Here is a 24,041-nt window from a genome sequence, read left to right on the forward strand (position 1 = left end):
ATTTTTCTTAATCCCTTAGTTGTACTTTATTCATATGCATAAAGAAACTATACAGATAATTTTGCAAGGTGAAATATTTTTATGGTATTAACTTTGCAGTAGTAATAAATCACATTTTGATGATATTGATTGCAATTCTTGATTGATAATAGAAAACTTGAACATGAATTTGTAAATGTGACTTTATTGTGATAATCTTTCCTGGGTTGGGTTTATACCTCCAGATCTCTATGCTGGTAATCAGTTATCTAAACGCACACAGCTTGAGGCATTTCTCACTGAGCGATAACAACAAAGAGGTTTACACTTCACCGACCATGGCTTAAACACGGGAGATAATTCTTTCCTACATTGATTACTGTGAAATTATTATAAAGATTACAAAACAATTAATACTTTAAAGTATAAAACTGATAGAAATTAGATTTTTAGTCCATAATATATATCATATATTATTCCACCTATATATAATTTTTTAAGGATTGATCTTTTTTTGTATTTATGTAATTATTGAATTTTTGAATGTACTATGTTAATAGTCTGTCATGATATTGCAGTTTAGTAAACAGTCTATATAACCCTTCTCCAGAACCAAGCAATTCATACTTACCTGGTGCAGGGGATACCATGATCAGCAAGGTGGTTCCCCCAGATCGAGGCCTTACCATTGCACTCCGGTTTGGCTGAAGTCTGCGATAACCCCAAATGCGGGTTACTCGGGCACGTAATTTTTTAGTGTGGGGGTCTGCGTTCGCGCTAACCCCTGATCAAAACCAATGTCAGTATCTTTCTCTTCTCTCTACTCCTTGACTTAACAGTAATTTACTTATTTGTAGGTTCAAGCAATGAAAAAATTGCAAGGCTAATAGCTGTTGAAAGGTATCGGATTAATGTTTTTAATAATAACAATTGATAGGTGATAACTACTGTAAACCAACTTTTATTTGCTACAACTCTATTTTGCACACTGGAGATAAACTGGTTTGTGGCGACAAATTGTTGGGTCAAGAATTTTGTTGTTTTTTAAAGCCATTCAGCATGCAATGACTGGTTTATGGCTAGAAATATTTGCAATGTCAAGGCTCTTGTGAAACTTGGGAAAATTTCTTGCACCAACATTGCTCTTGCAAAACGTGTGAAAATTTCTTGCACCCGAATAAAAGTTTGTTTACAGTATATTGTTATACGTATACATTTAAATGTACAACATCATTATGTCACATGTTTGCACCAGTATTTTGTGAATATCAACCATAGATTTTTTATTTTACACTGCAGTAATTTTACAATAGATTTGTAGAGATTACTGTTAATATTAAGTAATACATGTATTTTGCATCTAAAATGTTCAGTGTAATTGAATAATACAAAATTTATCCAATAATGCATCTTTACTGTGATATTTTGGTGTTTGCAGACTGGACGGTGTCCCGTTTATTCACATTCTGCGGTTGGTTGTCCTGGATGTGGTTGTCCTGGCGGTTGCCATTCTTGTGTTCATTGTGTGTTACAAAGTGTTCAGTCCATCCAGGGACACTCTAAGCTCCGAGGACGTCCCCTCCCTACAATCCGTCACTCGAAGGAGGAGGGCCAGCAGACTCCATAACTTCTTACTGTTTGTGGGGAAGTTTATTGACGTTTTATTTTTAGCAGCATGTGGCATTATAGTACCATCTTTAGCAAGTGCTGCATACTTTTTGTCTTTTTTGTATATTGCAACATGGTGGTCATTATATCGAGGCCTAGGAAAGAAATTTTCTATATTCCGAATTTGTGTTTTAATATGGAGTGGACTACACTTGCTATTTCTACATTTGTACCAAATGCAACTTTTCCAAGAAGACTGGTTCCCTTCAAGAACATCCCTATGGGCAAGGTAATCTAAAAATAGATATCTACCTTGAAGCTCAGCATTTTCAATCAGAAATATTTAGTAGTATTATATATTAGAAGTATGAATTTATAATGGGCATTCAACAGATTTCAATTTTGAATACTGTATAACTTGTTGAGTCACAGTTGATCAAAGTCAAGATATCAAGGGTTTCTGACGAACAAATACTTCTGGTGTTGTAATATGACCACTTAAATATTGAGCTTCAGAACTCAATTATTGACTGGTAATAACACATATTTGAGAAACTGTTAAATAATTAGAAATAGTAAATATGTATTTGAAATGGAGGTAATTAGTATTATTAATTGAAAAAAAAATTCTTCTGAATTATAGGATTCTTGGATTAACAGCAGTCATAAAGACAGATTGTGGCAAACCCTGGTCTGTGGAGTTTCATGAACCTTCAAACTGGCCACTGTTTGTCAACCCACCCCTTCTGTTGGCTCTCTATATCAGTGTGGCCACTGAAACTAGATACTGGAGAAACTCTAAGGTATCCATAAAACGTGCTTAGTTGTGCTTGCAACAATTTTAAATTCCTCAGTAGAATGAGCTAAAGTTCAAGCAGTATTGTGAACAATACTTTTATCATGTCATTTGATGTTCCTCTGAGCATAGTAATTGCATACATGTTCACAAAATTTTGCATGATATTTTTAGATGTGTTGTCGAAGCTAATGAGCTTCATTAAAATCTTGGTGTTTGTCTAGTAAAGCCTGAAATACATGTTTCCTAATATGCATGGCTTGGTGTGTCATGTTTTTGTAGAGAGAGGATGTTGTTGATGCAGAAACCAGTTCTCCCAAGAAGAAGAAGCGAAGAAATCCAAAGCCGTCTGAGCGGGAGGTATTGCCGCAACATGATGGTCAAGACGAGGTTTGGTGGAATTTAACGTTCAGTTGTGGCGTTGACCTGTTGTTTTATTATTTCTGTTTTGGCTTGTTATCTTCAGTTTCTAGAAATGTTTGCTTGATTACTAATCATTTTTGAATGACATGCAAAGAGCAAATGAGAGGAAAACTTACTTTGAAAAGATTTGCCTGATATATTTTGAAAATCCAGAAAAAATAAGATCAACTTTAATTTTAGCATGTATGTTTTAAAAGAATAAAGAATATGTTTACAGCGAATTACAGAATACCGGTAGAGTTTTCAATAGTTTGCTAGATTGATCAATAGGGTATTCAATTTGGTCAGCAAGGTATCACATTAGGTTTAAATCTAGGTCATGTGATTACTCAGGTATGACAGCAATTGAGTGAGTTAATCTGGTTAACATTTGCAAGTTTTGCAATTGAGCCCTTTTGTTTCTCTCTGTTATCCTACATTTCTGCTTTAAAAGTCTGAACTAATTAAGCAGTCAGCACAAAAAAATTACCTGTATTAGTGCTGTAAGATGAACCAGGAATCAGGGAACCAAAATGTTTAATGATTTTTTGCAGGGAAAAATATCAACTTTTTAAAGTTATGCTTTTCTCTTTTGTTTGTTACTTCAGAACTGCCATTTTTGAAAAACTGTTTTTGAAAAACAAAATTCAAATTACTCCAAGCAGAATTGATGCTCTATAGAGTCCAGTGCTGTCCAGGTGAACATTCTTTTTAAAAGTCTATGAATAGAATAGCTAACAATAGGAGAGAGTGTTCTAGAGGTTTTCTTTGTGTAAAATGAATGGGTTGAGTGCAAAATAACAATCTACACTTGAGTAACCACAGGACCTAGATTTAAACCTGATGTGATACCTTGCTGACCAAATTGAATACCCTATTGAGCAATCCAACAAGCTATTGAAAACTCTACCGGTATTCTGTAATTCGCTGTAATATAATTTAATGAATACACATTTACATGTAATTACATGTATTGTATACTTATGCACTGTTATTTCAAGTTATAGAGAATACACACATACAATTATATTTGGTTTATGGTGTATTAATTAAAGCTTTAGATGCAACACATATCCTTTTTTAGCATCCTTATATTACATATGATATGTTTTCATTTGCTTTTACGTATTATATTAGATTTAAGCTATATAGCAAAATGGTTTTCATTTGCTTTTTGTGTCGTTATCAAAAATGTTGTATCCTGCAATTTACATATATGTATATGTTATGAAGAGAAAAAAAATGTTGCACACATTGCATGAAAAGTTGCAAGAAGAAAAAATACATGGAAAAGAAACAGGATGAAATTCCACCAACTCTCCAACATATGTACATGTAACTTCTAGATGTGTATTGAAACTCATCCAAATTTAACTGAACTACTTGTACTCGGAACAATCAATTTTCACTTCTGAAATGAAATTCTGGTATGTAGCTGTTTTTCAAAAGCATAATTGATACTTGTAAACTCAATGTATACACAAATATTCAGTCCTGGTTCCTCTTGTTTCTCACTTCTTAATGTGCACTGCTCTCTCAAATTTTATTTCCTATTATTAGGTTAAAATTTTGTGAATGTTAATAGTTGCTTTTTACATATTCTTTGAATGAATCAGTTATGAAGGCAACTTTTTTTGCCAGGTTAAAGGAGGAAATGCAAGTTTTTGTTTTTGTTTTCTTTGCACTCTCTGAATGCATGCCAGCTTGAAGCATATTGTTTTGGATGTTCTCAGTACAATCTCTATTCAATGTTTGAAGAATATTATGATATATAATGAGCTTCTCTTCAGTACCAAATACTGGGTGAACAAAATGCATGATTTTTCAGGCTATATCTTCAATATTTTATAAGAAAAAGACAAAGTTGTAGTAATTGAATATATGGAAAACTGCACAGTGACGTCTTGTTATAGATGTAATGTCCTTGTTATATTGCCAGCGCAGCCTATCCCTTACAAATACCAAAAAAAAAATTTCACTCTTTACTGATGAAGTCTTTATGATGCAAACTTGCATACCAACCTTTCTTAACACAACTCCAGAAATTTTCAAATAAAGTTTCAAAGTATGTAATGTTGCTCTTGATGTTAATACTAATTCTGATACTTGTGGATCAAATTAGACATCATAACTGTTCTTCATTGTGATATGATGGACTCTGACTTTTAAAACAGGGCACTAGAGAGCTGAAACTGCTGAACAATTATTGATTAATAAAAATTGATGAAAGATGAAAGAAACTGATAGCATTGTCACCTTGAAGTACAAAAAATTGGCAATATGAAAAGGGAGAAATGCATTGTAATTTAAATCATGCATAAATACTGAGGTTCAGGAACACCCTCTATAGGCATTTACATGTATACGTAGGACTTTGTTCATCTCATTTAACCCAAAGAGACTTGACAAAGGCTTCCATTTTTACCTAAGTTTTATAGAAAGTCTTTTTCAAGTCATGATATGTAAATGTCTATTCCCATCAAGATGAACTATAACCTTTGCACTGGGATTTTCATTTCTATAGATTTATATAATCTCTACATCTTTAAATCCGGTTCTTCAAACATCATACTTTGGACTTCTGTGGGATCTTTAAAACTTTATTTCCTAAATATGAATAGATGATGAGATCATATTTCTTAAAATCTCTACACCTTACATTTTTTGTTAATTTGTCTATTTTAATGCTGCATATTAATTGAATGGTCACACAAGTGTTTCATCATTACTTGTACAGAGCTTGGTAAATGCTGGAGAGAACCAGTCCTACGAGACATTCTCAGAAGAACCAGCCAGACAACGCAATAAGGATGATTCGCCCACCATGCTGGATTCAGACGAAGAAGATGGAGGCTCAACTCGTTCCAAACCAAAGAAGACCAAGCCCCACGTCAAGAGAAGTCCAGTGGTCTCCTTGTTTGTGTACATCATGAAGCAGAGCTATGTCTTATCACTCATAGCAATGATGGTAGGGCTCTGTTTAATAATAAATGAATGATAAGGACTTAGAAAGGACTTCCTTATAAACTGGAATATGCATGGAATATAATCTATGCTTTGATACTTTTGATGCTGAGATATCAATGTTATTAAATTTTTTTTTCATACTTTTGAATTAAGTCAGAAATATCAGCTTCTGGTATAGGGAAGAAAAGAAGTAGAAAAAAATATCATTTGGGTTTAATGTATAAATTCCATTTTGTATTGGAAACAGTTTTATGTTTCATGTGGATGTTGCAGGCTTGGAGCATCACCTACCACAGCTGGTTGACCTTTGTCCTCCTGTTAGCTGCCTGTTTTATTTGGATGGTCCCTCAGTCCAGGAAGGCGTGTCTCGTGTGTTCCCCAGCTGTAGTCCTCTATGGGGAGGTCCTACTCATCATTCAGTTTGTTTATGGCATGAATCTCAAGGAACTTCCAGAGGAAAGTAGTGGAATCAAGCTGGATGAGATCGGACTCAAGAAGTTCAAGTACCCTTGTTTACAGCTGGCACTCCAAGTAAATGCAAATACTACACAGAAACAAGACTTAAAGAACTATATATGATAAGAGTTAAATTTGACCCCCATAATTCGCCTTTTTTAATTGTTTTGGGTACAATAAAATGTTAACTTATTTTTAAGAGGAGTTGATGTTAAATATATTTTTCATCTATTTATTTGATTTTTTTGCACTTGCTGGCAGTATATGACGTCAGAAGTAATGCTATTTCTATAATTCAATCAAAATCAGCCAAAAATTGACATTTTTCTTGATGCTTAAGCAAGGAAATTTTTTTGTCACTTATTAGTCTTGGCTAGATACATCTCTAATTAAAATATTTTGTTTGTTCAAGTATGCGCTCAATGTTTTTGGAAGGAAAAACTGCTCGAAAACAAGCAGTTTTTTGCTAAAAATGCAAAAATGGTGTGAAAAGGTTGTCTTTACGATGTCAAATTTCTAAATTGTGGGCACTTGAACCAAAATGAATATTATGTAAACACATCACATACATATCTGTACTAAGAAAACAAAGAATTATAGTAAAATGATGATGTTCATTTTAGGGGGCTATTTTAGGCCCATATCATATATAGTCCTTTGATGAATTTCTATACATTTGATGCATAAAATTTAGAAAAGTTTAGTGTATTGAGAAACTTCTAAGACAGATATACTGAAGTAATGATAAATAATTTCATTTTGTATTGATGGTGTGCTTTGTATTGTGTAAAAATTATAACGATAGTCTCTTCCTTTAATTTTCCAGATCTTATTCACCAGTATGTTCTGGCTGACCATGAGACAGTTTATTAGAGAGAGAAAGCTATCAGGGTCATCAGACAACTCTCAGGTTCCCATGGAAACACTCAGTTCCGAGGGGGTGTCGCCCGGCTCCTGGTTCAGTAAGTTGTCAGAGCTGCATCTCTACATGGAAAACAAAAGCTGAAACAGTACATTATATACACACATGTATGATAGATATTGTAAACTCCTCCATACAACTTTAACCAATTTGCTTTTAGACAGATTGACCCATAGTATGTATTCCTTTATATTTAGGAATAAATGTGGTGTATAGTGATTGTCATAAAAACATCATCTAATGTTAAAAATATTGGTGTAACTCAAGATTAGATCAATGTGGTGTTGGTGGGGGTTGAGTTTGCTTGATAACTAAAACACTCATCATTACTGACCGTGTTAGAGATGTAGGTGTTGTGGTGTGTTGTTGTTAACACTCAGGCTTCTTACACAGAGGGCTGGATTAGGCTCAGGGAGATGTCGGATGGGGAGGAGGATGTGTGGGACATAACTCAGTCACCAAAGTGTAAGGTTCCATGTAAAGAATTGTGTGATTGGTGCTGGAGAAACCAAATTGGGAATCTTTAAATTATGGTATACCATATTCATCATATTATGTGCCCCAGGCACTAGAATGTTTAAAAAAAATAGGGATCTTGCTAGGTCAGTCTGTGTGACAAGGCATCCCCAGCTGATATTCATTTCAAAGTGGCTTAGTCTCTACATTAAGAGTTTCATTTGACAGGGAGTTTAGTTAACACAAAAATAATGCATGTGTTATAACCCAAAGAGTTTGTTAGACAAGATATAGGAATGAGATCAGTCATTCCAATAAAAAATTCAGTAGATCATTCCAAAAATTTATATTGCCAGGCATGATATATTAAATTAAAAAGACCAAAACTGTGCAACTGTGATTAGCAAAATGTTTTTGTCGAAGGTAATTATTTCTTTGTTGATACTACATGCAACTAGGTCAACTTTGTTTTTTAACTTTCTCAAAGGGAACCGAAGTAGAGAAATAAAAAACTATCCTAATGGTATCATGTGTATTTACAGTAGGAGGCCCCATATTCTAGGTTGATAAAAAAGGGTATTGGTTGCTTATGAAGGCAGGGACATTTGGTAGGATGAATATGGTACCAATGCATATTTTTATATTTTTGTTTCTTTTGGGTTTTTAATGATCATTTGCATTATTACAACAGCCAACTTGAAACACTGATTTCAAAAGAAATCTGCAAGCTGGTGCTGAAAAATCTTAACACAGATCTAGATGAAAGGAAATGTTCATTTAGTAATGGTGATATTATTGGTACATCTTAACAATGTTAAAGAAATATAGGAAAAAGTTTTACAAGATATCAGCAATCAAATGGGATATCAAATGAGAACTTGCATATGAGTAGCATATTTTATGTGTCATTTATCAACAGTGTTTCAAGTTTAAGCACTGTAGTCTTCCCTCCAAGTCCGGTTCCCTTTTGTTGTATTGAATGAGGTACATTTTCTTTTGAACCATAGTTTACTTCCCTTGCTTGATCATATATTGAACTCTGGGACATGAGAGGTTGAATACTATACACATTCCTGTTTTCAAATGTATGCATGTTGGAAAAATTCATGATGTATGATCCACCATCTCGTAAAATGGAACAGACTGCATGCCAGACTTTAATTTTATTTATCAATGTGGATAGAATTGGGGAAGAATGGTGAACCTCTTATATCATGAATCTTGCATGAACATGTGCTTCTGAATAATTTTAAGATTAAGAACACAGGCAGTTTGTTAAACATTTCATTTGCCATTATAATTACTGCTTTTTTAAATAATTTGGATTGTTACATCCTGGGGTTAGATACTAAATTCATATATCTACTAAATGTTTTATGTTGCATGTTAAACAAAAATGACCACTTTAATTTTAGTAACTTTTTTTCCTTATTTTTAGTCCTTTTATTTTTTCCTTTGGCTTGATGCTTTGATGTTGTAACAATTTTTTTGCATGTAGACATTCCGTCTTTGGATGAGGTTGATGGATATGATGGTCAGACAGTCAAGCTCATAGGTATGCCTAAACCCTCGTTTAGTTTCAGTTGTCATACTTTTTACTCTATTTGAGCATCTTTTAACCAGACTTCTTCTGCAGGTTTGCATGATTTAGACTTATGCTGTGTTTCTTAGAGTTTAAACCTCATGATTTGAAGCCTATATTACCTTATCAACAAACTAATGACTATAACACAAGTTTTGCAATAAATAGACGTAACGTTATTGAAGGCGCTTGCAGTTTTTGAGATACTGTATACAGTGTTATTTTTGCCCTTTGTAATTCACCCTTTTACACTTCCAAACAATTTTGCTACATCTTAATTTGGCCTTGACAGAATTGTGTTTAAATAGATATAATATGAGACATTGAAATTCACCCAGTCTTAAATTCACCCGCCGATGAGGGCAAAAGGGGGCAAAAATAAAACAGAGGCGAAGATTTTCCTGTATGCAGTACCTTGTTTTATTTAAAAGTTCATGAAAATGTATTTCTTCCAGGACACTAACATGCTTGTGTACTAATAGACCATGTTTTCAGACATGTCTTCTTGCATCACAAAACACTTTCAAACAATCACACTTAGATAAAAAAAATACATGATGATTTTAATTTCTGCTTGTGTGAGTGTGTTATATAGCTATCGAATTATTATATAGTTATTTCAGCAATCCAATCTTGACCTAGATTCAGGTGGACAGAATGAGGCATGGAATTTAATGTGTACTGCAAACAAAAATGAAACCAAGAAAATTAATGAACAGACTTTTTCTGTATTTAGGTCATTCTGAGGCAGTGAGAACTATTGGTAAACCTTGCTGCTAAATGTTCTGCCTGTACTAACACACATACATTGCCAAATAACAAACAGAGCGAGTGTCTTAGTACTGTCCTAGTACATGTATGGTGTCTAACAGTGTTTGTTACTCAATTGACTACTTTGCTTGAACAAAATCAAGATTAAAACAGACTATTTGCACCCCTTTGAATGATCAACTGAGTGGATCTACTTTGAATGCAACAATTTTGGGATTCTTTTTACTAGGGCTTGCAATATATGATGCATTTAACATTTTGACAACAAGCTTTTAATTGTACATATAAACTACTATATAGGTTTTTAACCAGTGTATTAGGTTACCATTTTTATCTTTTGGTGTATATTAAAAATCAGATGTTACGTGTCTCTAAAATGATTTTGCAGTTTGTATATATTGATACTACATACAGAGTTATTTAAGGTGGTATGGGACACCAGTCAATATTACTCTGGATAAAAGTAGGTTAGAATCAAAATACTTAAAACAATTAAAAAAAAATCCACAGTGTGATTTCAACTCATGACTTACAGATCTGTAGGTTATGCTCTAATCCGCTGCACTACGCTGTTGGGTAATTGGTTTGGAGAGAACAAAAAATTTTAATTTATTTTATTGTTTATTTCAATAGAAAGAACCCCACAATATGGATGTGTCCCATACCACCTTAAAGCCTCCTTTTTAAGCCCAAATATACACATTTAGAAGGTTTTGTCTCATAGCATACCTTTCAAAGTCAAATTTAATATTGCTCTTATTTTTTTGCTCAGTGATTAATGAGGTCAAAAATAAAACAGAAAAATTTTCTCTGTGCTAATACAATATAATTGTGATTAAGTAATGTTGGTATAGTAATGATATAACTTTTTACAAACACAAAAATATGACTAGTTGATATAGTCCACTACCTATATTTAAGGGGTCTACGTGTGGAATTTGCTGTCCAAGTACTGGATATTTGTGTGCACTGGGATGATGCTGTTGATTTCTATACAGGAAGTAGTTGTCTACAGGATTATCTACCTGATCTTATTCCTCCTCTTTATGCTGACCTTCCAGGTAAAAAATACATCTGCAACCATGTAAATTTAATACACCTAGAACCAGGTTAAGTATTGTACTTAGTCCTGTGTCAAGATATTAGTACATTTTTTACTATGCAGTGTCAAAGTGCAATAGTGAGATTATCATAATCATGTTGTTTCATAAGCTTTATCCTTAAATCCTAATTTTGCACTATGTTCCTTTGCTAGATGAGTTACACTCTATGGAGGGCCTCTGTGTATGTGTTTTGGTGGGTCATTATCATCTATTCTATGGGTATCCTGATAATACTCTACACATATCAGTTCCAAGATTTCCCAAGCTATTGGCAAAACAACACAGGACTCTCAGACGAAATGTAAGTCTGTGAATTGAAGTTGAACAATACAACAATATATAAAAAGATAAAGGTATTTTGGCATATTTACATGCATGTATATATGGGGTCATTTTATGTTAGAACTATAAGTATTTTGAACAGCTTGACACAACAATATTGTTTGTAAAGCTATCAGAACTTTCAGTACTTTGATTTTGTAATACAGACTGTCAGACATTGGTGTAGAGCAATTTGATACAACCAATGTGTTTGTGAGCTCTAAGATATTTCAATAATTTGATTTTTGTGTTCATTTTGCCATCTTTCAGACATTGGTCTGGAGCAATTTGTTACAGCCACCCTGTTTCTGAAGCTGTCAGAACTTTCAGTACTTTGATTTTTTATGTTCATTTTGCGGTCTGTCAGATATTGGTCTGGAGCAGTTAGATACAGCCATTCTGTGAAACTATCAGAAATTTCAGTACTTTGATATTTTGTGTTTGTATTACAGACTTTCAGATATCGGTCTGGAGCAGTTTAACACGGCCACTCTGTTTGTGAAGCTGCTGACTCCGACCAGCTTCCTGATTCTGATCATTCTACAGGTCCACTACTTCCATGCCACCTTCCTCAGGCTTAGCGACATCAAACATGTCAAGTAAGCTGGCAAACTCATAGTAGATGAATGCTAAAAAATTGTAATAACTCTATGTGTATATGTACAACATGATGAATCCATGTGAAAATATATAATGATTTAATCATTAGTTACATGTAGATCTAATTATCAAAATATAACAACAGATTCACATTGAAATAATTGATTTTAATGGTGACATTAGGTTTATATGTTTTGTTTTTTCTGTGGTAGAAATGAAGATAAAAAAGATGATCAGCCAGCTACTAACACAATGACAGACACTGCAGGGGAGACTACTGATTCTGAACCACCAATCATTAAAAAAGGTAAGAGATGAACATGTATTTAGTCATTATATGCTCTGAATGTGTATTTCTATGTTTTTTTAATCAGACCACTTTGGTTCAGTATTATTTCTGCAATAAATATGTTTCTGCTAGGAAAGTAATCAACAAGTCACTAAACTGTATATACTGTTTTTACAAATCTATCAATATAGTGTTAAACATCCCTGTGCATGGTATATTGTCAAGTTGCTATTTAAAGTAAGGATTCAATAAACATTCGAAAACATATCTGATTCATGCATCAAAAGAAATTCTAATTTATTGAATTTTTCAAAGATTCTGTGTGTTATAATATGTTGATCATTTACCTGCACTTTGTTTTGATCTATTATAACTTTTTGCCAGGACTTTGTTCTGAATCTGTTGTAACATTTTGTCAGGACTTTGTTCAGAATCTGTTGTAACATTTTGTCAGGACTTTGTTCAGAATCTGTTGTAACTTTTTGCCAGGACTGAGGAAGAAGGTGAAGCTATACATCCTGACCGTGTGGCACAAGTGTAGCGAGGTGTGGGCGGAGGTGTCCACCGTCCTGTGGCGGGTACTGGAGGTCCACTTTGTCAAAGTGGTTCTCTTCACCATCTTCATGGTCTGTGTCAGCGAGGTTAGTATTGTTGGTGGTGTCATTCTTTGTTAATGTATACATAGCAGTTTGTGAAGTTTTGGTCTTGCTAATACTGATTTGACTTTCTGAGAGAAATTAGATTGTCATCTGGTATTTCATTTAATTGTTATGTTATTAAGCATCTTTAAACAAAAATTCAGTTACAAGATGATAACTGGTTGCTGTTTAGTCATTATGCTTTAATTTTAATGAAAAAGTTCAGTGTAAACGTAAATGCTTACCGTGGAGAGCGTAAATTTTGTGCAAATTTTGTATGCATAAATTTGAAGGCTTGACTTGCAATCAATGTTTTAATCCTCTATTTCCTAGTTGTCTGCCATAGGAGGGGTGTTTGTGATCATCCTGGGGGTGTTTATGCCCATCACCAGGGGATGGACAGTGATGTTACATGTCTGTAGAATATGGGTGTCCATTGCCATGGTAGCCAAAATGATCTACCAGCTCAGCATCATTGACAAGGAGTACTGGAACTCCAACTGCACGGTAAGGCTGAACTTTCTCCTTGTCATGTGAAACAGGTTGTATCAAGCTGTGATCAAAGACAAGATGCTACCAACAAAATTGAATGTCTTATTCATGCATACAATTGTAATTCATTTCACACATAAAACTGGAAGTCTGTTTTTTTCATATACAAAGCCTTAAAATCTATTACTTGCACAAAACAAAGTCTACACTTCACACTTGAAACTGAGTGAATAAGATCCATTTTGTTGAATTGGATGTGTGAAAGTGAGTTATCAAGCATTAATAAGAGAAATTGATTTGATATTCATACCCCCACTCTGAAGGAGAGGGGTATACTGTTTTACCCTTGTGTGTCTGTCTGTCCGTCTGTCTGTCCGTCCGTAACAAAAATTTCTGTCGCATTTATCTGAGCAACTATTTATCGCAGATGCTTGAAATTTTTACACTGTGTTTGTTAAGGCATGCCATATCGTGGGATATATTTTTGTATCAATCGGACGTCAACTTCCTGTTAAATGACGACTTTGCTTATTTTTTAACCAAAATTTTCAAACAAATTTTCGTCAAAGATTTCTCAGCAACTATTTATCGCAGATGCTTGAATTTTTACACAATATTTGTATAGGCATGCCATATCGTGGGATATATTTTTGTACTAATCGGATGTCAACTTCCTGTTAAATGACGACTTTGTTTATTTTTAGCCAAAATTTTCAAACAAATTTCCGTCAAAGATTTCTCAGCAACTGTTTATCGCAGATGCTTGAAATCTTTACACAGTGTTTGTTAAGGCATGCCATATTGTGGGATATATTTTTATACTAATCGGATGTCAACTTCCTGTTAAATGACGACTTTGTTTATTTTAGCCAAAATTTTCAAACAAATTTTCCTCAAAGATTTCTCAGCAGCTATTTATCTCAGGTGCTTGAAAGTTTTACACAATATTTGTTTAGGCATGCCATATCGGGGGATATATTTTTGTACCAATTGGATGTCAACTTCCTTTTAAATGACGACTTTGTTTATTTTTAGCCAAAATTTTCAAACAAAATTCCGTCAAAGATTTCTCAGCAGTTGTTTATTGCAGATGCTTGAAATTTTTACACAGTGTTTGTTAAGGCATGCCATATCGTGGGATATATTTCTGTACCAATCAGATGCCAGCTTTCTGTTAAATGTCGACTATGCTTATTTTGCATATTCACATCAGAGCGGGGTATCACTAGTGAGCATTGGCTCACAGATATCTTGTTTTAGCCAAAATTTTCAAACAAATTTTCCTCAAAGATTTCTCAGCAGCTATTTATCGCAGATGCTTGAAATTTTAACACACTGTTTGTTTAGGCATGCCATATTGTGGGATATATTTCTGTACCAATCGGATGCCAGCTTTCTGTTAAATGTCGACTTTGCTTATTTTGCATATTCACATCAGAGCGGGGGTATCACTAGTGAGCATTGGCTCACAGATATCTTGTTTATTTTTACAAAATCATGCACATTTCTGTAGATCAAATCGTTCAGTATACTGGTATATAAAGACTATGATTTACATGTAGTTGATTATTTGTGTATTTGTAGATCACCAATGACGGTGTCAATTCATCAACAACCCCAGCTCCATTGACCAACATAACAAACCTGACTGATCTACTACCAGCAGAAACAGTCATCAATCCATTCGGCAATGGCACAGTCAACAATGCAAAGTGGGTGGGCCTGGATAAAGAAGGAGTCCTCTCATACTATCTCAGAGTAAGTACTAGGGATGATAACGTTCTGTTATCTTATAAACTGATTATAGAGCAGAGGAGAGAGAGAGAGAGAGAGAGAGAGAGAGAGAGAGAGAGAGAGAGAGAGAGAGAGAGAGAGAGAGAGAGAGAGAGAGAGAGAATATTATTTTATGGACCATTAGCTGTAAGAAAGACTAAAGTAAACATTTACATCCCTCAAATTTGTGAATATTTATCATAAGACTAGTTATTATCAGTGCCTAACTGGAAAATTACTTGTATTATAGATTTGAATTCTATTGGAACACAAATTAGTACATCTTGAGGATTAACCTTGTCTGAAATAGTTATTTAACTTCTTGTATTGCAGAATTACATCCTGATTTTGGTGATACTGATATTTGAGCGAGTGATCTTCTACAGACAGGCTCGGCGACGCCTCTATACCAGCATCGCTGACATCCCTAAAGGAGTCATCTTCAGTAGCACCAACCGCAAAAATGCCGATAAAAACTTGTTGAGTTGTGCAAAGTATTTTGCCAACTACTTCTTTTACAAATTTGGATTGGAGGTTTGTCACTGAGTGGAATCAATATATGCTGTACATATTTATTTTAAGATACTATGTCAACTACAGAGTATTTTAGATAAACTCATGCATGAAATAAAACTTTTGAAATAAATCCATTTGGTAAAAATAATAAATGAAATTAGGATTTTGGAACACATGTACTTGTAATGATTACAGGCAATTATTTCAGAGAGGGTTTGGGTCATCTGTTCTTCATTAAATTATCTCATATTTTTAGATTGTCTATTGTATTTCCTGTCTTTGAAATGTACTTACATTGTACCATTGTAATTTGATATTTTGACCACCTGACAGATCTGCTATATCATGATGGCCACTGTGATCTGTGTGAGAGTGGACGCCTACAGTGTGTTGTACTCCATCTGTCTGGGAATACTGCTGCTGCTGAGTCGACGAAAGAATGCCCTGGTCTGGCCCATCTTCACCATCATCCTGACCGTACTGTTACCCGTCCAGTACATTCTCTGCCTAGGCTTCCCTCCAGGGGCTTGTATAGGTATCTTTACACATATTCCAACTCCGAAAAGCTTGATAGTCTGTTGTGGAGAGAGAGAGAGAGAGAGAGAGAGAGAGAGAGAGAGAGAGAGAGAGAGAGAGAGAGAGAGAGAGAGAGAGAGAGAGAGAGTTAAAATATTGTGTTTTTCATATTTGAAATTTTTATCATAAGCTTTTTGTTGCAGAATACCCTTGGAAATTCACCACAGAGACAGGAAAAAACCTAGAAACATGGCTCTACCTTCCTAGTTACTTTGATCCACCTGATGTGAACAAGCTTATAGGTAAGTTACGAAAATATCATCAAAATAATTGTACCAAGTTAGAATTAACAAATTCTCCCAGTGTTTTCATTTGCCCAACACAATATTTTTGCAATTGGTCATGTAGTCTCTTCAATAAGGCAAATGTAAAATTCTCTTTGATGATGAAAGAATTCCTAGGAATCTTCCAGGTGTGTTTCTCAGTTATTATGTTTATTTTGTAGGGGACTTTTTCCTGCTGCTGTTTGTGTGTCTACAGTGGCAGGTGTTCCGGACAGAGGCCCACGCCCACTCAGATACTTCCCACTCCTACGGTGGAGGCAGCAATGGAGACATACTGGAAGAAGTTGAGGCCAACATGCCCATCCCTGTGGAAGACTTCACCACCATCCACGAGTAAGTTACACTGGAGGATATCTCAACTCATGTGTCTACTTCAGTGGGGAACTAAGTTTTGTAAAGAAAACTGGATAAGTCTATTGTCAGTGGTCTTTCTCTGTGCTTAAATCCACCAACTTTCTGCTATTCTCTGTTACATTCAGTGGTTTATACAAGGCTTCAGTGTGTCCTGGTTGTACTGCTTTGTATTTTGTAACTATATGTAACAGTACTGTAATAATTGTGTTTTCTTAGTTTTGACTCTACATGTGAATTCTTGCACATGTGGAAAAATTAAGGTCAATTGATCATCATATTAACAGTTCATATTTTACTTATGAAACCCATGCTTTCTCAGCCTTAGGAGGTATGTATAATAAAGGATTTTTTTGTGGAGTGTGTTATATCACCTATAGCTAATGTTTTAGCAGATTTGCCTTCACCCAGTGCTCTTTCAGCCAGTTTTGATTATCCGTTTAGATTTTGTCTTTTGATCTTTGAAAATAAAGACTGGAAGTTTGAATTATGTAGCTTTCAAGGGAATCATCTGATAGTGTAACAAAGAATTTTTCATTATAAACAGTATTTATTAAGTGTTAATAAATGTGTACAAGATGATAAACCTGGTAATAATACAGGTAGGCATCTTCAAAATGCTTTTGAATCTTATGGCAGATTGCTTCATTAATATTGAAGCACATTTCAGCTGACTTGACATTTCAATTGTCCATTTGTATTACTAATTCAACGACTACCTCAGTTCCAGTCCATCAATGGATCTCATATTTATTTTTTTTCCCAATTTTTATTGTAAATGGCAATAAGTGTACAACTCACAGATATTAATTCCATTAGATAAGCATCAAGTTTTCAATTTAAAATATTTAAATTTGCAAATATGCTTCCCTACATGAACATTTGGAATAGCAAAAATGTTCAATCTTTGGTGAACTTTTTAATGACTCCCGGTACATAATGATTTCTGCACACGCTTATGATGGTTGAATTGTTGTAATAAAACATAAAAAGAAACAAACATCAATGTTGAAAATTCAATGGTAAATGAACTTGGTTGGTAAGTTCAGTAATCAAATCTCTGAGAAGCCCTTAGGGCTTCACAGGATTTAATCATGTGACTAACCAAATTCATATCCCGGTGTCTTTTAAACATGCTGTTTATTTCTAAAGTGTGAATTTTATTACTTGTGGTCATGCATCCCTGTTCCACTTACCGGTACCTTATATATCACAAGTGTTTTTTTGTCTAAAGATCACTGTTTAAAGTGTTGTCATGGTTTTGTTGTGTCCATTTCCCAGAATAACAATTCCTTATTTACCTCATTTGTGTGATGACCAATAAAACGCAGCATGTAACCCAGAAATATTGATATTACTGTGTGTTTCAGTTGATTTCGTATGTTTAAGTGGCTTGCATGTAATGCTGCTGATGTGCCACAGCACAAGATATTTTACCTCTTTTTAAAGTGACATGCTCATATCAATAACAAAGTATATTATGTAGAGTGATAGAAATAAACTAATGTAAAGCTTGCTCTTGATCTAATCCTTTACCCACATTGATGTTGTAATAAGCAAAGGCTTATTGGAAGGAATGACTTCTATACTGTGCCGTTGTGTGTCTACAGGTCCTATCTGGATGTGGTCAAGAGCGGCTTCTTCTCCTACATGTACTGGGTGACCCTGTACATCATCTTCCTGGCCGGCACCACCCGGATTAACCTGTTCAGTATGGGCTACATCATCGGGGCGCTCTGTTTTATGTGGTACGGTCAGGAGTTCATTCTGAAGCCTCTCAGGAAAATCAGGAGAAGGTACGTCTGTGTAAATTGTGTCTACTGGAGAGAACATTTTCTGTCAAAATCATTCTATAGTCTGTTCCAAGTTATTGCTTTCATCAGTTTTTGATGATTTTTAAAAATTAAAATATACATACCTGTCAAGAAATAGAATTCAAATCATAAGGGACAAAAACAAACATTGTACGGAGATTCAAAATGTGAAATGTTTAGATCTTTTCTCCATTTAGAAGTACTCAAAACACCTTGAACAATTTTTTAGTGTTATCATCCAGGGTACCCTCATGACTTTTGCAATGTGAAATCCCCATAGACTTTCTAATTTGGTTATGTATTTAAACCTGAAGCGGAAGAGTGGGTGTTTCAAAATGGATAATCTGGTCTTTTTTCATTGAAGTGAATGGATGTAGTTTGGGCTCAAAGGATAATGATTATTGAGAGGTACATGTATTACACAAAATGTGATGAAAGCAGAAACTTGTGACATAGTATAGCTTAGCTTTTGCTGGAAAAAGTTGAAACATGTTTGTTGCCTTTTCTTTCTTTTTACATGTATCTGTACTTCACAAAGCAGTAAATTATGGTAACAATGATATACCGGTATTATAGACCATTGGTCATTCAATAAATGTCCTTATTTTCTGATTACAGCTGGAACACATTCTTGTGCTACACCTTTTTTGTCATATTCCTTAAAGCCTCCTTGCAGGTATGTACATATACCATCTTATTCAAATAAAAAAATTATGAGCATATGCCCCCCCCCCCCCCCAAAAAAAATAGATAAAAACTTTTTTATTAAAAAATTATTGTAGAGGGATCCATAATTTAAAATGTTGAAAATCAATGTTAAGTGTGAATATGAGTTGAGTGTTTTGTTCCTTGGTGTGATTGTAGCTTTTGGGCTGTGTTTACATTGACTACCTGTATGACAACCAGTGCTGGCTGATACAGCTTCTGGGCCTTACCTGTCTATCACCTTCCAAAACCTACTCGCCAGGTGAGTACCTGATGTAATTTACCTGATGGACAAGAAATTTATTGTGGGATGTTTTTTAGCAATGCACATGTTTTCATTAGCTGCAGGTATGTAGCTCCCGGTCTGAAAAAATTCGGATGGACGATCTGGAAGCTACAGTGCCATCCATGGTTAAAATCTGTAATTTACGGCGCACAAAAAAATGCGCTAGTTTTGGACTAACCTTATTTACACACAAATTCTGTGGAAAAAATTAGTACCAATAAACTCTTCAGTCAATTTACTACTGATTTTACTTGCCTAAAACTTGCCTAAAACTTTCTCTTAACCACGCTAACTGATCTCAGAAATTGAAGTATGTTAAATTCACGTCGAGATCGAGAGTCGCCATTTTTACATGTAAACAAATTGCACCACTTCAATTTACGGGGCTGGTGATGGTGTTTAAAAGAAATCAGAGGCAAGTAAAGTGATGGTATCTATAGTCAAATGTCCCAAAAAAATTTTGGAATCAAATATTTGTATAAAATTTGTTCGAAAATAAAGTTAATCAGTCCAAAACTAGCGCAGTTTTTTGTGCACCGTAAATTGCAGATTTTTACAATGGGAAGCACTGTAGCTGGGAGGTCATCCATCCAAATTTTTTCAGACCGGGAACTTCAGACCTGCAGCTAATGTTTTCATATAGATTTCATTTTCTGCAAAAAAGAAACATTGAAATTCATGACCATTTTTGAAACGTGTCAGTATATGTCATTTTTTGTTACACATTTATGCATATGCGTTGTTAAGGAGAGTAGAATTTTACTATTTTTTCATGTATGCTTGGTCATTTATGATAAATGTATCACTAAATATGGTAACATTTTACAGGTGTGATAGAAGGTTGGTGTTTTATCCCTGCATGTTTTTAGTACTGCAAACCTAGAATAGTTAAGACTAGGCTATATAGAACACCTATGCTTTTTCCCCCCGGCACAGCTGTATATGGCTCTAAATAGTGCTTATTATAAACAGATTCCTATTTCTCATACATGTGCAACATACTGCCAGAAAAGAGGCTTATCAACATATATATACTAATTACTTGTCTTAGTACTGTAAATTAATCAAAAATTCATCAAAGCTTTATATCTTATGTGTATATTGAAATAGGATATCATGTGAAAAGTGTTGCTTACAAATTTGAAATATACGTAACTGAGGTTAATGATTTTGCAGTAACTAATATTCAAAGGTTGATATGCCTGTTTTTTAGAGAGCGCTAGTTTACGCAATGCTTATCCCAGATAATGTGAGGAGGTAGAGAGTAAAATTCTGATGAATCAATTTGTTATGTAACTTCTTGCAGTATAAGTATATGTATTTTAAAATTGAATTACAGGTAAATATCGGTATCTCGAACATGTGATATCTCGAATACCCCGGTTATGTCGAAGTCGGCCGCCGGTCCCGGCCGTTTTCCCTATATATATGATTTAAAAAACTACTGATATCTCGAATACGGTTATCTCGAATACCCCGCTTATGTCGAAGTATGTTTACGGTCCCAATAACAAATTTTACCTGGGTTATCTCGAAGTGAAGTCAATTTTCTGGTCTGCTAATCGCACCCCGCATGTCGTGTCCTCGTTATTCTTGCCCGCGGCAATTCACACCTTTTCTCAAGACTGATAGTCTATTAACTCCACGCTTAGCCAGTGCAGCTATCGATGACACGGTAATTGTTATAACAGCTTGGGTAACTACTCCGGTGATTGATAAAACAAACAAGTTCACAGCTCCCAAAAGTAAGCACCCCTAACATTCCCGATAATATGAATAATGATGCACGCTACCTATAAAGCAAACAAGTTCACGGTCACTCAATTACCAAATAGCGCAGCGTAAATTATCGTATAATCGATATCGATGCATGATCAAAGTGAACTTCTACTTAATGAATAATATATGTTTCATATAAATTCTTATTTAAGTGTATATGTGCAATGTCTATAAATGTCTATAAATAAAACATCGTTTCAATATTCCGTCTTTTTTTTCCGTTCATATCGGTTCTCAAATTATAGTGCATATAAGGACTTCCTGTGTTAACATGTCAGGACAAAAACAAAAACGCTAATGGAGTCGAAGAATTTCGACTTCGGATATCTCGAACACCCGGATATCTCGAAGTTTTTCCGTGGTCCCCCGAACTTCGAGATATCGATATTTAACTGTACTTTTGGACAGCCAAACAAACTTACTATCAATACATTTGTGGTAGTAAATAGTCCCATCATAGTATGGTACATGTATTGTGGATGCATTGAAAAAGCTTTTTTGTTAGTTAGGGTCAAATTTATTGGACACATTTGACCCTTGGCTATCAAATATGATGAACCCTTGATCTTAAAAACCAAAATACAAATATCTAATTATATTAAAGCAATCTCTAGTTTCTAATAACACAAACAATATGTTGTGTGTATTGGGAACAAACAAGAATATCCCATAACAAGTTGTATGGATGAGATGGATTACCGTAGTAGGAGTATGATGTTACATTAAGGTTTATATTAATTACAAAGAATTTGTAGATGCTAAGAAATGAACTGTATCGTGTTTGACTTGACAATAAATGTCGGAGCTGGCAGGTGCTAAATATATGTAAGAAAAGGTTGCTTAGAATTACATGTGTACATATTGCTTGCTACTTCAAAAGACACATTAAAGAACTAACAGATTTTCAGCATGTATGCATATGAATGTCATTAAAAATTGTTAGTTGGAATTTCTCTTGAAAGGTATGAAAAAGCTAACAAAATTAACAGAATCCTTCTACTAGCCATGAATCTTATAAGGCCAGTAACCCCCCCCCCCCCCCCCCCCCCATTATCTGAGTTGCAGAAAAAGAACCTGTAGTATACCTTTGGTTTGTATATCAGTATGTTGTTTCAGTGTATTTTATAATGATTACTTGCTATTATTATTAGTGTAAGGCAGAGAAGGGTGATTTTTCTGTGTCTCTTTTGTATAGGTTCCAATGGCAATGGTTGTAATGCATAGAAGAATGATTTTATTGTGTGTATTTTGTATAGGTTCTGATGGATTTGATTGTAAGGTGGAGAAGGATGATTCGGGCCTGAGCTGGGACGTGGTCTGTTTTACCTTCCTGCTGCTACAGCTGAGGATCTACAACAGCCACTACTTCCGGCACATCATCGCAAGTGCTGAGGCCCAGAATGATCTTGCTGCCAGGTCTGTGTCAAAATGTCAAAATTACAGTGTGGGCAAAGGTACATAAAAAACTAAAGCTGAGTAGAAACTTTATACAGAGGGGTTTTTTTAAACAGTTTTGCCATATACTGGTACCTTCAGGCAATAGAATGGGGCTAATTAAAAAAAAATTTAATTGTACTGTGCTTGAACTGTAGATTCGGTAAAAAATTTTGCAATGGGTAAAACTGTTTCAATGCCATTGCATACACCAACATTTGGATAAAATTAACCAAATGTACAGAATTAATAGTGGCCAAATCTTTTTATATAATTCTGAATACCGGTAAGCAATGATTCAAACAAAGAAATATTGTGTATACTAGAGTTTTGGTTTAATAAAACTGTCTTTGTGAATGAAATGAAAATTCAAACTAAGAGGATATCGTACACTAGTATTTGACTGATCTATTTATGATACAGGGGTGCAGAACTCATCAACCATATACTAGTGACTCGTGTACAAGAACAGAGAGAAGAGGAGAGGCAAGTGTTGGAGAATATCAAGAAGAAGATGGAGATCCTTCGACACAAGAGAATCCAAGGCAGTAACAAAGCCTTCACTGAGCCGGACGAGCATTTCCAAGGTAATTTAGGATCTTGACCATTTAATCAGACATAGAATTTGTTTATTTTGGTGGTTTTTTAAATGATTGTTCTTACATACAGAATTAAGAGAAGTTTGAAATCATCTTATCACTTAGAATCTATATTTTTATCATATTAATCATTGAAAAAATTCATGGTAGTACCTGGTACTTTATGACTAGTAGGTACTGCATGTAGGACCATATACCCAAATTACTTGCAAAGGACTGCCTTGCTAATTGGTTGTGATGCAATATTTTAGCAATCCGGTCTGGCGACTACTATCTCTTTGAGGATGAAAGTGCGGCTCATACTGAGGACCCGACAAGTATCACAATTGGTGTGGATTCTGAGGAGGAGGAGGAGGACAAAGCAGATCCTCTAAAGGTAAAAGGACAATTCTGTAGTCCTCAGTTAATACTGCTGGGAAGGAATTAATTATCTGTAAACTGTAGAATAATTGACTTTTCATGTCAACTGGAAGTCAACTGCTGTATAGTAATATCACTTTTAAGACATCTAATTGTCATTAGAAGATTGACTTTCCTTAATC

The 24,041-nt window shown here is 34.6% G+C and overlaps 1 protein-coding gene and 1 non-coding gene across 15 annotated transcripts in view; both read left to right on the top strand.

Moving 5' to 3' along the window:
• Positions 1 to 24,041, top strand: part of LOC105336025 (piezo-type mechanosensitive ion channel component 2) — a 49,132-nt gene that overhangs the window by 4,238 nt on the left and 20,853 nt on the right. For 2 of the 14 annotated variants that reach the window (XM_066079905.1, XM_066079911.1), the window contains exons 5-33: positions 837 to 879; positions 1,418 to 1,876; positions 2,231 to 2,390; positions 2,666 to 2,773; positions 4,427 to 4,441; positions 5,523 to 5,753; positions 6,026 to 6,283; positions 7,035 to 7,170; positions 7,524 to 7,595; positions 9,085 to 9,141; positions 9,905 to 9,931; positions 10,861 to 11,000; positions 11,195 to 11,343; positions 11,816 to 11,962; positions 12,176 to 12,270; positions 12,742 to 12,893; positions 13,224 to 13,397; positions 14,967 to 15,140; positions 15,489 to 15,689; positions 16,005 to 16,206; positions 16,391 to 16,489; positions 16,693 to 16,864; positions 18,493 to 18,678; positions 19,315 to 19,372; positions 19,561 to 19,663; positions 20,516 to 20,527; positions 22,723 to 22,882; positions 23,324 to 23,487; positions 23,751 to 23,875. In XM_066079905.1, the coding sequence (XP_065935977.1) occupies positions 837 to 879; positions 1,418 to 1,876; positions 2,231 to 2,390; positions 2,666 to 2,773; positions 4,427 to 4,441; positions 5,523 to 5,753; positions 6,026 to 6,283; positions 7,035 to 7,170; positions 7,524 to 7,595; positions 9,085 to 9,141; positions 9,905 to 9,931; positions 10,861 to 11,000; positions 11,195 to 11,343; positions 11,816 to 11,962; positions 12,176 to 12,270; positions 12,742 to 12,893; positions 13,224 to 13,397; positions 14,967 to 15,140; positions 15,489 to 15,689; positions 16,005 to 16,206; positions 16,391 to 16,489; positions 16,693 to 16,864; positions 18,493 to 18,678; positions 19,315 to 19,372; positions 19,561 to 19,663; positions 20,516 to 20,527; positions 22,723 to 22,882; positions 23,324 to 23,487; positions 23,751 to 23,875 (4,079 nt within the window). The remainder of the gene's footprint in view (positions 1 to 836; positions 880 to 1,417; positions 1,877 to 2,230; positions 2,391 to 2,665; positions 2,774 to 4,426; positions 4,442 to 5,522; positions 5,754 to 6,025; positions 6,284 to 7,034; positions 7,171 to 7,523; positions 7,596 to 9,084; positions 9,142 to 9,904; positions 9,932 to 10,860; positions 11,001 to 11,194; positions 11,344 to 11,815; positions 11,963 to 12,175; positions 12,271 to 12,741; positions 12,894 to 13,223; positions 13,398 to 14,966; positions 15,141 to 15,488; positions 15,690 to 16,004; positions 16,207 to 16,390; positions 16,490 to 16,692; positions 16,865 to 18,492; positions 18,679 to 19,314; positions 19,373 to 19,560; positions 19,664 to 20,515; positions 20,528 to 22,722; positions 22,883 to 23,323; positions 23,488 to 23,750; positions 23,876 to 24,041) is intronic. The other 12 variants (XM_066079908.1, XM_066079919.1, XM_066079910.1 and 9 more) reach the window with 11 other exon arrangements.
• LOC117680804 (U1 spliceosomal RNA) lies at positions 603 to 766 on the top strand. The gene has a single exon (XR_004595723.1). It is a non-coding gene; the product is annotated as a U1 spliceosomal RNA (small nuclear RNA).

This window comes from Magallana gigas, chromosome 3, assembly GCF_963853765.1.
Source record: "Magallana gigas chromosome 3, xbMagGiga1.1, whole genome shotgun sequence".
In the NCBI taxonomy this organism is placed as follows: domain Eukaryota; kingdom Metazoa; phylum Mollusca; class Bivalvia; order Ostreida; family Ostreidae; genus Magallana; species Magallana gigas.